This window comes from Colias eurytheme, chromosome 11 (genome assembly GCF_061535395.1).
Source record: "Colias eurytheme isolate Ceu_HAF_F1 chromosome 11, ilColEury1 Martin Lab GWU primary, whole genome shotgun sequence".
In the NCBI taxonomy this organism is placed as follows: Eukaryota; Metazoa; Arthropoda; class Insecta; order Lepidoptera; family Pieridae; genus Colias; species Colias eurytheme.
This window is the reverse complement of record NC_142990.1, coordinates 10755655-10772528: the sequence shown is the minus strand read 5'-3', so window position 1 is coordinate 10772528 and position 16874 is coordinate 10755655. Positions and strand designations below refer to the sequence as shown.

Below are 16874 nucleotides of genomic sequence, written 5' to 3'. Positions count from 1 at the left end.
AGAGAGGTTCTACGCTCTGTGAATGCTGCGAACGAATCTATGTTGTATCGAAATAAATTTGATTTGAGAGCAGGGAAATACTTAAAATAAATAAAAGAAAATATGATCAATTGTTACTGAATTATTAGCTTATTGTTTAAGACGATAGGTAATTAAAAGAAAAACCAGAACATACATTACTTGTATTATTTCATGACCTATTTTTAACATCATATTTATACAAATAATGTAATTATACTTTTCTTAAAACGCAGATCTTACACAATTTCAAGAATATTAAAACTAATAAAACCCAATGCACGTTGTTTTTAACCTTTCACGTCTAACCTCCAAATTCAGAACTTTATTTGTCGGAGTGTCGTTTCAATTAAAAAAAAAAAAAATAGACGTACCACCTATACACATAAACTTTAAAAATACATTAGGGTAGTTACCTAATACCTATAATCTATATTGTAAAGGTTAAAAAGCAGGCTAATAAAACAAAGCATATTACAGGATACAAACATTCAAAATATGTGCTCCAGTTAACTCTAATTGATATAGCTTACTACAAATACTATTTCAATAAACGATATGATTATCTTAGTAGGGAACTTTGGTTTGTTTACATTGTACAAGATAACAACTCACTGTGTAGACATCAGGGAGTTACGATGATATGAATATATTCAGCTTAATGATCCATAAACGAACTAAGAGAATATAAAGGACGTATTTTCAGATTAATATGAATAACTGCAACTGTTATCTCGCCATACTATTTACAACAAAGTTCGGATGAATTGGAGTTTCTTCGGAAGTTATGATATAAGTTTGTTCGAATGCCGCCGTTGAAAGTTGTACAATGTACAGATATGCTTGGAGAATATTATATACTAGATTTCCGCCCGCGGCTTCGCCCGCGTTTTCAAAGGAAAACCCGCATAGTTCCCGTTCCCGTGGGATTTCCGGGATAAAACCTATCCTATGTGTTAATCCAAGTTACCCTCTATATGTGTGCTAAATTTCATTGTAATCGGTTCAGTAGTTTTTACGTGAAAGAGTAACAAACATCCATACATCCATACATCCATACTTACAAACTTTCGCCTTTATAATAGTATTAAGATATTTTATGTACTTATTTGTATGTGCTCTATTACACAACTATTTTTTATTTTGAAGGTTGAAAATGTTTCGATAAAGATTAGATATATGTTTAAAAGTCACCTTCTATTCAAAAATATATAGACATTTTAATTTTATATTATTTATTTTGCATAAAGTAAATGCAATTTATAACTAACTAGTCTTAAAGAATAAGTAAATTGTGATGGCCTTTTCAAAGTATTTTATTTTCAAATCGTGGACAATATAATTTAAATACGACATATAATAAACAACTCAAACCATTCAAAGAAACATACAACACATTACCTTGACAATTGACCTATGCAATATGCATTCTCTATAGTTGTAAGAAATAGTTTGGAAAATCCAAAAGTGCACGCCTCATAATTTTTTTTTTAATAATTATTTATTAATTATTATTTTTGTTTATTTAATAACAATTAAACCACATCGAATCAGACCCTGAAAAATGAAAGGGTTCTATTCCTGAGCATACTCAAGCGTAAGAGAAAAAAAAAGACTCGATTAGTAAAGTATTTCGGTCGCTATCGTGTTAACAAGAAAATCCTCCGCACATACAGACACACGGACGTCCAAGACAGAACTTTTTTAAACTGTTTTTTAACTAGTTTAAATAACAAAAATGACATCAAAAATATCATGAATGTTAAAAATAGTGTTTTTTCTTAATATGTGTGTGTATGTATTATCTTACAAGTGCAATGTATGATACATAAAGACATTTTAAGTTTGAAAAATCAGATGTTTTGCGCGAAGTGACAGTAGTACCCACCTCAACGCTTCGCTTATGAGGCGTGCAATACAGGATTCTTATTCTATCATATCTCTACTTCTTCAATATTTCATTCCAATTTGTTCAGGTATTTTAGCGTGATTGACATATAAGTATGCATAAAAACGAGTACCATAACTTTTAATTCGCCTATTATTTATCAGGTCTATTACCCTTACGTTACACTTATATACTAGTTAGGTTCCGCTCTAATTCCATTGATCAATTACAAATAAAAACTCTACCTACTGTTTTCCAATAGCACAATTAAGTTTTTTACCACATTTACGTTTTTGATGCACCTATTATTAAGTAAGGTCGTTTTAGTTTGTTTTTCGAGTGTTTTTTTTTAATTACGATCGGATTATATCATTATTATTTTAAAAATTTATCGAAGTAATCTGCACTTCTATTATAATATTACAAAGAGACCAAGTCTCAACTTTGTAAGTTTATGGAGAGATCTTTGGAATCTGATCATGAATATTATTTTTTGTTATATATCTGTTTAACTGGGATAAATGAACTCCGAATGAAAATTACATTAAAACATGAATACTTCTAGTATTATAAAATTAGTCATCCGAATATATTAAATTACTTCAAATGAAAAACTATCCGTTCCGCTTTCACAGCACAACTTTCTAACAAATTCGAAATTTGACCAAATAAACTACCACCGGTTTTCAAAGTTAAGTAGTTTTTACAAGATTGATTGACAAACAAAAATAACGTTGAGTACCTTTTTACAATAATTTTCGCATCATAGAATACGTGAAGATCAATAATTTTTGGTCTTTCTTATTATAATATTGTTTTGAAAAAGCTTTTGAACTCAAGTTATCTCGCGGTTATTGTTTTTATTCTCTGGCCATGAAACCTTCAATGTTCGGAGTCCCTATTAAATACTGTGTCACCTAGAACTTTACTTATTACTATAGTGATATTATATTATGTAGGTTTTATTATCATAATATGTTTATCAAAATATGTCTACCTAAAGAGTTAATTAAGAAGTTATCCCTCATCTGCCAAGCCGAAGGTCGTTAGAAATGCCGAGCTGAATAGCCTAGCTTGCCCTAATATTTGTGAAGGAAAAAATGATAAATCTTTTATTCAAGCTGTGTCTTCAGATTCCGTTTAATGAATAATTTAAGATAACCTTGTATTTCTCTTTGAGACTGCTATAAACAACATCAAAAAATCTTCGATTCATTCAAATGGGTATGAAATAATGTTTATAATTTACTTTCTGATTTAATTTCGGTACTATAGACTCTATTCTATTACCTAGATACCTATGTATTATGTATGTTATGTGTTGGTGAAGTCGTTAAAGTATATACGTAGTGCAAATGCAAGTAGGACCTAGTACTTTTTGTCATTTTTTTCAGTACATATTTCCAAAGTATCTCTACTCTAATCGGCATAATTCGTTATTCATTTTGAGTATCACAGGGAATGGGTCCCTTTCTGATATGTATATCTTTTATGTGCTAGCAGGTAATTTAAATTCTCATACGTGGGTCGTGTAATACAGAAGTCACGATGCTTATAGCGTCTTTGAAAATTGTATTATGTAATCATTCAATTGACATACGGAGCAATGATTGTACATATAGATATAAACCGGCCAATCGTGGATTGACTTCCCATAGTGTTCACACTTCATATATGAGGTCCTCAGTTGTTTTAGTCAAATTATATCTTTTATACTTTAGTTAATAATGGTCACCCTTTACGGTACTATTATCTCTATGGGATTTTGAAGGACAAACGAGCAAGCGTGAGAGAGAGTGAAATCCAAAGAGTATAGTAATATAGAGGAAAGTGAAACCTTTGCCCTTTGTAACAGGATTCCATTGTCACCATTGAAGTAGGTATGTGGGTGTATGGAGCTTCTAGTTTTACTATTTTTAGATATAACATTTATTTCATGGTATAAACATTTCTGTACTATATACAATAGCTACTAATATATGAAATTCTCGTGTCGTGTTTGCAGTTAAACTCCTCCGAAACGGCTTGATTATTATGTATAGAGAATCTCTTCGAAGGAGCGAAAATTGTCATCTGTAAATTGAACTAGTATTTTCTGTTGTTTCTAACAAAAATATAAAAGCCTATTCAGTTAGCGACATGTAGAAATATAGGTATACTTTAATATAATTGACTTCATTCGCGTTTCAGTAAACAAGGTTATTTCGAAATATAGCAAGCATTATGTTATGTATTTACCAAGTATTGTTACATAATATAAGTATGTCATGAATATTTTGACAAAAAATTTACGTAAGATCAATGTGTATATCAGTGCGTATGTAGAATAATAAATGTCCTATACATATATTAGCAATTGTAATGCTCCATAACACCATTGAAGTATTTTGGTCAATTACTTAAAGTATGTTCACATCTTATTCATTCACCGGATTTCCATTGTATTATTATTTATTATTTATCTGCAAAGTTTGTATTTTAATGAATGGAATTGTTTTACTTAAACTGTTTATTAGGCGTGTACCTATATTTATAAGATTATAAAAACTTCGCAAGAAAAATACAACTTCTCTATTATTTACGTAGAATGCAAATGCAAAAGCAGTCGTAAATCGTAATAAACACCGCCTCCAGAATCTACGCGTACAATGCTGAACGGCACTCAAGCGAAATTGCATTATCTCGCTTATAATACGTTGTTATGATTGAAGTATGATAACCGACTTTTTGCCCAATATAATCTGCAATGATAAAGCTCTGTGAGGGGAGATTTCGATTTAGCAACCGCAATCCTACATAGCTCGAACACGGCAGGGACTTGTAAATCGAGTGGTTTGCTCGTAACCAAGATGTCGTTAAGAAAAGCCCCCGTGGGACATTTATTGGGCCAAACATTCGTGCCGATGATGTCAACCGACCTAATTAGGTTGTGACCCAATTACTTATTTTAAGGATGTTGCATTTCTGATTTATTTGGACCAAAATTTAATAGAGATAGCCCATCAATATTTAGTGGAATAAGTAACGTACATAAAAAATCTTATCCTTATAGATGCTGTTTTTGGGATAATAATAGGTAAATACCTAGTGATAAAACAAAGAAAGAAGTAGTAACTATCGTACGTAAAAAAGCTTAGAGATGATTCATATGTATGAGGAAAGCCATTAAAATGTTATGAATTAAAATGCATACGAATATAAAACAGCCAACAATAAGGAAGTCAAACCTTTGAATAATTTAATAAACACCAAACGAGGTATACATACGAGTTTTTAAGATTCATCAAGCCATAACGTTTAATTGTGGTTGGTAAAATTAATTATAATAAATGCTTGAATTATGTTAACAACAAAATTAAGTTAACGCCAAAAAGATCTACCTATATCTCTTGAAAATGCAAAACCTTAAGCTATTTGCGTATATGGGAAGATCATAGATAATTTCATGATGGAATCGTGAATGTGTTTCAGTTTATAGCTGCAAGACCAATTCCAGAGAATGGGATAATGTAATAGACAATCGGGTACTTATACCACATGGATATACCTATGGTACATGTACCTTACGGTTTGCTTTATCTGCATTCCTTAACTTGGTGAATTTTGGGGTAATCGAAAGTAGTGTGGCTTTGTTCTGACCATATTAATTTCCGTCTCCAAACACTATCTAAGCGAAGTAATTGCATTAAATATTGTTTTGAATGGGTCGACCTTGTTATGAAAATTTAACTTATGTAAAGACCAAGTATCTGAAGTATCACATTCGAGCATTGAATTGCAAAATTATCCGTGCTTGATTTTTATTTGCTTTATTCAGTACTTCCTAGGAAGTTGATGTTTTTGTTAATTCCCGCTCTCATCTCTTCATCTCACTCAAGTCATGGCTTAAATAATAATAATAACAAATAGACAGTGCGCGCACGAGCAACTTTGTCTCCGCAACTATTTTGTCTCTCCCATCAATTTGTATGGGGAGTTGCGTCGCTACGTGCGCGCACTTTCATACTAGCCCATGGGTGGGAGAGACAAAATAGTTGCGGAGACAAAAAAGTTGCGGAGACAAAGTTGCTCGTGCGCGCACTGTCTTAGACTACAATTTGTATTTTGCTTCAATTATTCCGTTGACTACATCATTATTATATATCAAATCCGCATATTATTTCATATCCGTTGTCCGATTCACGAAGTTAGAGCGGGGGCACACGATGCGTTGCGGCGCCGCACCGCAAAGATTTCACCGTGTCAGTGGGCACACGAGCGGTGCGGCGCCGTAACGTTTTTATGTCGCAGCGGCGTCGTAGCAGCGTTGCACAGCGTGTCCTTCCTTATGATGCAAAACAACTGAGCGGTGCCGCTCCGACGTCGCACCGCATTCACCCCTCCCCGCCTCGTCTTGGTGGTTACAAGTCCGGTGCGGCGCCGGAGCGCATCGTGTGACATGCCACAGATATTTCTATGTAAGACGACGCAGCGACACCGCTCCGGCGCCGCACCGCCGCCGCAACGCATCGTGTGCCCCCGCCCTAATGGTCAAAACTTTCACTACGCAGCTAATGATTTAAGCGTTTAGTTAATAAACTCTGTTTGCCCCGGGTGAGCCTTAATAATTCTGGTCAGAAATAGTTCATTTCACAAAGCCTCCACTTATCCTTTATCCTGCAATCCCGCTATAACTCGTAGGTAAGCCTCATCTACAATGGAAACGGAATTAGGTCAAGAAATGACATTTGATGTGGCTTTCTTTATCACGGAGGGGTGCGAAATAACTATACCTAGAGAAAGCCAGAGGATTGTGCGAAATAGCACCTATAGATGGAGACAAATCAAAGGAGGATTGCTCCTTGATGCAACCTATAATTCTGCACCATATACTTGTTATATAATATCTTTTGTAGTAAAAAAAAACTTGTTTCGTCTAGGAGTGTGATATTATGTGACATTTATAAGATAAGGGCATTTGAATGCGTAACATCTTGACTTGTTTAAAATATTTGATATGCTCATTTTCTCCTATAGACCTAATATGTAGAGGTTTTCTTACGGAAACTTTTACTATCTGCGTTTCTTCGTATAGTCCATGGATAGTTATACATAGTTTGAATATATTCTCACGTGAAACTCTTTGTCATATAATATTTATCCGGATGTGCTTTTCTGGAGTTGACATTTCGAAAAATCACTAATAAAAGGAACGCTTCGTGATATTTATTTTGCTCTCTATGTCACTACGCACTGCCACCTGTTAGGTACTAGATAGAGAATCTTTTGCTGATATATTATTGCCTATTCGAAGATTACCTACCTTAATCAATATATATTTTTGTTATAACGAGTTCATTTTTGTAATTCTTATATCAGAATAAAACTAATTGAAGGGAAGTAACTACTCCCTGACCAGTTGAACCTGAATAGTTTTTTTTTTGTAAATTCAGCTACGTTTTTCATTACTCCAGTCCTCCTCCTTTTATTATTATTATTATTTGCTTATTTTTACTCGTCAATTCGTCATTTAATAGGGCCTTCTTTTTTTCTTTCTTCTTGACGATACAAGGACTATCCGATACTTAGCGTTTTTAATTAATTCTTAATTCTTCGTTTTGAACTAGTTCTTCCTGAGATTATCGCCTTCAACCAAACAAAAACGCTTTATAATATTAATCATTTCATGTAAGTATGTATAAAGTCTGTACTGGTACGTAGGTACTATGTGCATAGGTATTAACTATTAAGATACATGATTAAAGAATCGTATTGAATCGAACAATCTTATCTAACAATCTATTGTCACGGTTAATGCTTATATCAATGTGTAGATTAATGTTAAATAAGTGCTTTACATGTACAAACATTGTGAGGACATAAGTACAAACCAATTTGAAAAATAATCCTTGTGTGATGTTGAATATAGTGATAACAATAATTCGACAAAAAATGTGTTGTGGTTTGCTGTGTATGTGTAAACGACAGTCACATTTTTAACACATAACACATAAACAGTTAAATTTGACTAAACTAAAAATAGAAAAAAATAAACACTCGAAATACGAAAAATCAAGTGCAAGTTAAATCAGTCATTATGAAAATAATGAATGCTGTAATTGCAAGAAGTAATTATAGTAGAAGTCATTAAATCCTTAATTGCTGTTATGTGAAGCCATTTATATATATATTTTTATGTAACTGTATGAATAAATGTTTGTTTGAATGTTTTCAAGTTTCCTTTGACTTTTATTAATTGCGGTTTATCTTTCATACAATTTAAAATAAAATATTGAATCTCTTAAAAATATACAAGTACAAAAGTATGCAAATTGATATTATTTGTAGGTATACAAATATACTTCTTTTATTATATTTTTATGAGACTCATAAACTGCTTCGTATTTATTGTAACATTTGACGATAACTGTACGATTTTGCACAATTAATTTTGTAAATTTAAATTTTTTATAAAGAATCCAATCAGTGACCTTTATAGCAATATGGAATGTCCAAATAAATTACCTTATTGAAAAATATAACCTTGTTCTTTGTTCAGCTTCATATGTATTACTATTCAAACTATATCATAGTAGGTTCAACAATAATATAACACATTCAATTCCTTGGAAAATTTCTGCATAAAAAACACCATTAATACAAGATGTAACAAGGCGATTAATCTTAAAACTGTTATTTTACGACCGTCATAAACCGAATTAAACCGCACATATTCTTGGATCTTCATTACACAGGTATTTACATAATGATAGCATAGTTCATTTAGTTTGTTCAGAAGCAATGTTAACTTTGAGTCACTATCAAAGTTGCTCTATGAAGTTTATCGTTGTGTTAATCATGCTTGTTTTGGTATTAAAGTAACGACTTCCTGGTTAAATATTAGTTTCTTTTCGGTTTTGGAAAGTCAATTTATCCAACGATACTCTATGAATATATATATCTTATGAATTATTCAATAACTAAATCTATACTAATATTATAAAGCTGAAGAGTTTGTTTGTTTGTTTGTTTGAACGCGCTAATCTCGGGAACTACTGGTCCGATTTAAAAAATTCTTTCGGTGTTAGAAAGCTCATTTATCGAGGAAGGTTATAGGCTCTATATCATCACGCTACGACCAACAGGAGCGGAGCCACACGGGTGAAACCGCGGGAGCAGCTAGTATGTAATATAACGTTCCTTTCGGATTGCGAGAATAAATTGTCGCGGAAAAATAATGGCAAAATTGTCACCGTCGCAATATTTCAGACGGCCTAGTTCAGATACATCAATAAATGCTATGAAAAAGGATGTTATTCACAAATAAAATCAATGAATTCTTTGAACTAATATATTTAGATAATAGAATTAGCAGCGCTATAGTATATGGTAAGCAAATAATCTATGTATCTAAATTAATGAATGGCTAGGTTATCTCGTATAGTTATCATGAAATATGAACAGTCAATGAAATCGATAGCATTGGTGTGTGCACGTAGAAATAAACTACCTTTTGTTTGCCTTTTATTTAACACGAACACCTATTTCCTTTTGTCATCCTTCTTATATATCAAAGACGATATGATTATACTATTTTCAATAGAAAAGTAGCATTAGTACTACTTCTATGGGCTTTCTGTCAGTGACATTTTCGTCAAATTGATAAAAATTCGTATTTTGTGTCATGTTGAAATTACCTAAAATGCTGTATTTTCAACATCATAAATGTTGGTCATGCTTTAATAATAATCAATTTTAGAGTCAAATATTTTATTCCAATAACCTTTATGATGAATCAACTAAAACATCATTGATTTTGAATGCCGCCTTTTCCTATAATCGTCGTCTTTATTATCTTATTAAATAAGGCTGAAATATTTTTGAATACAAATTAATTCCAATCCGGAACGTGTTACATTATAAATGATATAAATCAAACGCACTAGGATAAAATCTGAAAGTAAGTAAATCTAAATAAGTAACTAAGTTACTAAGTTAATCTAAACAACAGGATAAATCCGACAAAGTGACGGATCCACGCTACAACAATGACCCACTTCTTCTATAATGTGAAACGCAGTTTTATGCGAGCTAAAAACCGATCTGAATGACAACATTCATTGTAATTACAGAATCTATAATCTGTTTCAGACAGGCCTCAAAACAAGCCAAATAAACAATTATTAAAGATAATAAAGCTTATACGAAATATATTTGTGTATAAGCAGGCATATTTATTAATTACTTAAAAACAATAACGCCATTTATAGACAACTGTAGTCTGTAACAATCCAAAAGAAAAGAAAACCCATTTCTGCGGAGTGTCGTTACTCGTTGCTTTGATGTCATGTTACAATGGAGGTTATTACTTTTTTGGAAATATTAAATGTATCAAAAGGAGTAAGCTTGACTATAATATCATTTCACAGAGATCATGATACACTTTGTTCATTACAATATATTTAAATAAAACTGTAAACGGCCGGTATCTGAATTGAGTATTTGAAACTATGTTTAAATGATGCTTAAATATTTTCATGTATGTGACATAAGCTTTCTCAAACCTTTTTCAAAACAATACCGGCTGTAACTCATTGTAGTACTGGATATAACGTTTTATATTCGACTGAACGGTTGGCTTGGTTGGTTGTGGCCATGCCATCGACCATACAACCGGGTTGTGTGGTCGATGGGCCATGCCTTCCAAGCCAGAGGTCGTGGGTTCGACTCCCACCCGGGGCAAATATTTGTGTGATGAAAATAGATGTTTGCTCTGTGTCTGGGTGTTAATTATCTATATAAGTATTTATTTAAAATTATATATGCATGTTTATCAGCCATCTGGTTTCCATAACACAAACGAAAGCTTAGTATGGGATCAGATGACAGATCGTGCCGGTGATCTGTGGTGCCGTGTGTGAAAATTGTCCTGAAAATATAAAAAATATATTATACTCTTTATCTTATCCATTCATCTAGTGACCGTTTTACTCATATTCATCAACCCGTATCCAATCACAATCCGTAAATCAAGTAAACCAATAAAAGTTCCCCGTAATTTATATCGGACAAATGTTTTGCTTTTCGACTATTATCGGCAAGGTTATTAATTGGGGTTTTTATGACAAATGACTACAACCTGTACAATAATGTTTCTAAATAGTATTATTTCCGCTGTAGAAAAATAAAAGCGTTATGTCGTTTAGTGCCATCACTTCCCAAACTACAAATAATACTGCTCTATGGTATCATGGTAGCCAGGTTTAAGGTCAAACCTTATTTTTTATGATAACTGTGAGCTGGTTCTCTTAAAAATCTTGTAAATACATAATACATGGTGCTCTACATTATTTTCCAAACCCTTGCATCTGAATTTAAAATATCGGGATGCATTATTTATATTTCAGAAGCGAGTGGGTGAGATATTTGACGATAAACATCCATTCTTGTAGGTTCCAGACGGGACAATTTTTCCATCTTCTCATACAAGAAATATATGCAGGGATCATATGAATCTTTGCGTGGGTATTCACAATAGTTTCATTAACTTGTAAGCTATGTGTGTGGGAGGTTCGCTAAGTCTTATTACAATTGCATTAAAGACGAGATTAGAACAAACTACGAAATACGAGAGTGTGGGTGTAGTACTGAATTCATTTTTCTATTCTAAATGAATAATACCCTCATCCTATACAGGGTGTCCCACTGTTGGTATACTAAGCTCAAAGGAGGTCATAGTTTTGCATACGGCGAGTTTTTAAAAAATATTATAAAATTCCAGACACATTTTTTTTCAAAATAGATGAATTCTTAAAACTCTATGTTTACAGTGTACACCCATAACAAGCAACCCGCCCAACTTTGCCACCAGCACGTGTGCTATCGTATAGGATTATGTTTTCATAGACAAAATGCTCACATTAGCGAAGCAGTATATTATGCTGACTGCGCGAAGATAGAGAAGAAAACATGGATTTTCAGGAAAAATTTTGCAAAAAATTTTTGACGTAATTTTGTTGTTTAAGTATTTTTTACGTGTTCAGTATATGCAAAACTACAAGTCCCTTCGCGCTTAGTATACCAATAGTGGGACACCCTGTAGATGAATTGTTATATAATACCATTATTTTTCCTAAAAGCGTTTGAAAAGTACCTGACTTCAATTAAAATGAATACAAGTCCATTAACAATGTACAATTTTAAATAAAAGTTAATGACCGGATATTCCCACGACATTCTACAGCTTGTCTAGATAGGCTTTAGGAATAATTTAATTTCCGACTCTAAAATGAATGCTAATCATGAAAATGAACAGGTTAATATCCTATGTGAATAATATTAATCGAGCATTATTAAATCTTATTTAAAGAGGAATATTTTTTGGCATTGTAAGCTCCAAAACTATACTGTTGAACCAGTAGAAACTGTAGAAAGTAAGTAACTGTATGAACTATGATTTTAAATTATTCTGAATATAATATCAGCTTCTATCACATTTTGTCTTAACATTTATTTAATAGCAATAATATTGAGGCTTCTCTGGCCTTTCAATGTCTACTAAACTGCATATTCACTGCATACAAGATTAGGTCCTAAAATACATCTTTTCCTCGTAACAAAACATTGGCATCTAAGAAATTGCACATTTATAACCATTATATTAAATGCTGGATAAATCCGAAACATTTCCAGAAGATTACTACGGTCACTAAAGCAATTAGTTGCTTGATGGAAAAGTAATTGTGTGCAATAATTGAGCACTTAATAATTGAGCATCCATGGCATCGTAACAAATTGCTTTGGGATTGTGAATATATAAGAATGTATACGGAAATGTGATTTAATTATAGACTAACATTATCTCTTATATAATACTATTTAGAATTAGATAACATTAGAGCATCTGAATAAATTACAATTATTAATTAATAACATATTCGTCACTGCTGTGATAGACCTTCGTGGTTTAGGCAATAACACTAAATATAAACTGTAACATACATATTATTAAGTAGAAAGTGTAACATTCAAATGGCAAAATATTCAGTAGGGATCCGAATAAGAAGTATTTAGAGATAAACTACGATAACATGGCGCGCCCCTCCAAATTACTGTTTCAATGTGTGTAGTGAAATACAAATATTTAAATATTATATTATTATTATTTATAATAATATAATAATTAAATTATTAATTTTTATTATTATATTATTTATTATGAATTTCACAAATACTTTCAAACGTTTTGAATTTTGGAGGGGCGCGCCATGTTATCGTAGTTTATCTCTACCTATTCTATACAATCTAGGCATAATTAACGTGAATTTGGAGACGAGTTGTGATTACGTATGTAATATGTGACTGTAATTACTTCAGTATGTAATCAGTCGAAGTAGTATTAAGTTTTAACTTAACTGACAGGTACTACGATGTACATTTAACACAATATTGTATTGTAGGAAAGTTAGCTCTACGTGCTCACATGACTTGCACTAGATTTGAAAGTGACTCCTATCACCACGTGGTATCTTTGTGACAGAATGTCATTTATTTTTGCATCACAGTGAAAAATAGGTTAAAAGAAATGAAAAGTTGTTATTGTAAACAGAAATATGCTAAATATAATTAATTTCCCTTATAGCTTGGCATGTTGTTGTATTTCTTTTTGTACCTACATAATTTACTTGAATTCAATTTATGCAAGAACGTACAGCAAAATAAAGAAAGAATGTAAATTTTTTGCTCGTTTTTCCGCAGAATCCTCGCCAACCACAAAGTATAGATAACAATATGTAATTAATATTCATGTGTTCAGTTTTCAAGGTTCCAACGTTTAACCATGATGGGAAATTCATATGTACTTATTTTGCATTGGCTTTTATGTAGGTAATTTATTAGTTTATATTTATGCATGACAAAATTGCTTGAAACGAGCCAGTCTCAGGAACTACTGGTTCGAATTGACAAATTATTAGGGTGCACTCACACACATCAGTCACCGTCACGGCACGTCACCGGACAGGATTAAAAAAAAATATGTATCAATAGTTCTAGTATGACTCTGTTCCCACACGACAGTCGCCGGCACGAAATCTATCAGTGACGTCCCCGGTCAGGCACGTCAAATAATCTTTCCATACATGTATCATACTTTTATCCCCACTCACCCGGTGCCGTCACGTCTCAGTTCAGTCAGCGTCGTGCTACCGTCAATTGCTACATGTTCTCTAGCGTGACACACGTCTAATCACTCACTAACCTGATGTATGTGTTCAATGATTCAGTCAAACCGGCGACGTGACTGACGGACAACATGACGGTGACTGGTGTTTGTGGATACGTACACAAACCGTCACCGATCAGTCATCGGTGACTTGACGGTGACTGATGTGTGTGAGTGCACCCTAACGTTGTATATTTCTATAGAGCTAGTCTATTTATATAGAGCAAAGTATTTATAAAATGTAAAAATGGAAAAAAATTAAAATATTATAAAGCTGAAGAGTTTGTTTGTTTGAACGCGGCAATCTCAGGAACTCCTGGTCCGATTTGAAAAATTCTTTCGGTGTTAGATAGCCCATTTATCAAGGAAGGCTATAGGCTATAATATATCACCACGCTAAGACCAACGGGAGCGGAGCAATGCGGGTGAAACCGCGCGGCAAAGCTAGTATTAATATAAAGCGAAGACGAATTTAAAAGGTTCACCTTGTATTATACAAACGTGATTTTATAAACGATATTCTACAACAATATTTAACCACTTACAGATATTCTGTCGGTCTAGAATTTCGATTCTAGATCCTATTTCTGGATCGTCATTCGTCAAAATATATATAAGACCTCGACAAGACTACTCAACCGAGCGTTAGCTGCAGCGGAAACTATATTATGGAGGTTGCACCTAAGAGTCGAATAAACTTCAAGTTAGACGAAATATTAGTTGCAAAAACTCTATGTATATCTTAAGGAATTTTATTACTGCATTATCTATATAAGAAATGCTCTAGGATATAGAGTATTGCAGTAAAGTAGAGGTTATCATCTGAAATGTTATTCTATGTCCCGTATTTTTTTGTAAAATTTTGACCAAAAAAAACATTCATTTTTATACCTATATTATTTTTACGCTCAACGGCCTATACCTCGGTCAAGAAGCAGAACACTTTACAAATATTATGATTATTCATGTAAATTGTAAACAAATAACAATAATATTCATGTGACGACAATTTTACCGGTATCTCTACATTAAAATCGCTCTACCAATTATCGCAAAACAAACCGCACAGTTTATTCGTTCTCCTTAGTAGCTTATCTTTCAGATAAAGATTGAGTAACTCCATTAATAAAATCCAAACAAATAAAAGGAATTGAGCGTATAACATACACAACAGTTTCTGTTAAAGGTTCTTTACACTGAACTACATCGTGATTATAAAACTACGTAAACTAATAAAGATAAAAGTATGCATAAAGTAATAGAAAGAAGTAAAATATAATATACCAGCTGTGACCCGTGGTTTTACCCGCATTATTCCGTGATGATATACTAATATAGCATTCCTCGGTAAATGGACTTCAAGCAAACAAACAAACTCTTCAACTTTATACTTAATCCATACTAATATTATAAATGCGAAAGTTACTCTGTCTGTCTGTTACTCAATCACAACTAAACCAATTTTCATGAAATTTGGTATGGAGATATTTTGATGCGAAAAAGGACATGGGCTACTTTTTATCCCGGGAAAATGACGCAATCCCGGAAATCCCACGGGAACGGGAACTATGCGGATTTTTCTTTGACTGCGCGGGCGAAGCCGCGGGCGGAAACCTAGTATTACTATAATATATTAAGATCCGTGTGAATGTAGAGGCAATATAATCAAACGTGTTGGGAAGCTTCACCTTTCTAATATGATAAGTCAAAGTGTACGCGTATAATGTATTTAGGTGATATTTCTCCGTAAGTTCAAGATAGATTGTAGAAAAACGAGTTTGCGACCTTGTGCCGAAGTTCCTTGTTTTTTTAATCGGGCTCACGAGGAACAAAAATATTCTTCGCTAGATAAGTACTAAGTAGGTATTATTTCTTCTAATTATGGGCAAAAATAAATTCTATGCGACGTTTCAAACCAATAATTAAAACTAATTACCGTGAAATTTTTAATGTGTGCATTAGTTCGTAAAACATAATTATAATTATTTGAATTGTGACTATAACAAAAGTGTGTCATTTTTTAATTATAGTTCATAAGAGGAATTGTGATATTTGAGTTACTAATTCATAAACTTTTTGCAATTGCAGTTTATAAAACACTGTAAAAACAATTGCACATAAACTTCAAACTGGCTTTCGCATTTTCTGTCTCCAAAACATGTTGAACACCGGGCGTCAACCTCAAGCGACTATAGATATTATCAACAAGCAATTTCTAAACGAAATGAAAACAAACCTTTCCGTGGAATTATAAAACATAGCCGCCTGTCGTTTCAAATCATCCGACACTGCGTTCTCTTCACTCATTGTTACACAAACACACACACTTATGTAGAAATTATTATTATTTTTAATTGTATTGTATCGAGGCCGGCAAGCCTTTCGACGCCCGCGCCTCTCGACGACTGAATGTGCAGTCGGGCGACCCACCCCGCGTATACGATACGTGACGTAGAATAGCAAGTTTACTTTCCAAATATTATAATGACCGCTCGTATCTAACAGGTGTTGAAGGAAATATAAATTAGACTTTGGACCTCTATGAAAACAGACTAATGCTCTTTCTTTGATACTTTTCCACGCGGTGCCCAGTGCTTATTTATTTTGAGGAAGTTTTTGAACAATTTTATTAAGTATTAGGGCCAGCGTCTCATATTTAGGAATAGTTTGTTTTCATTAGCTCTATGAACTTTATTATTTTTATTCCAAACCTTAACAAACTTTAACAACAAGCAAGTTTAAGTAACCACTCATAACTCTATCAGA

The 16874-nt window shown here is 32.9% G+C and overlaps 1 protein-coding gene across 1 annotated transcript in view; it reads right to left on the bottom strand.

Moving 5' to 3' along the window:
* Nucleotides 1-16524, bottom strand: part of MFS9 (major facilitator superfamily transporter 9) — a 43522-nt gene extending 26998 nt beyond the window's left edge. The window contains exon 1 of the mRNA XM_090106843.1: nucleotides 16345-16524. Within this exon, the coding sequence (XP_089962969.1) occupies nucleotides 16345-16415 (71 nt within the window). The 5' untranslated portion in view covers nucleotides 16416-16524. The remainder of the gene's footprint in view (nucleotides 1-16344) is intronic.
* Nucleotides 16525-16874: the final 350 nt, after the last annotated feature.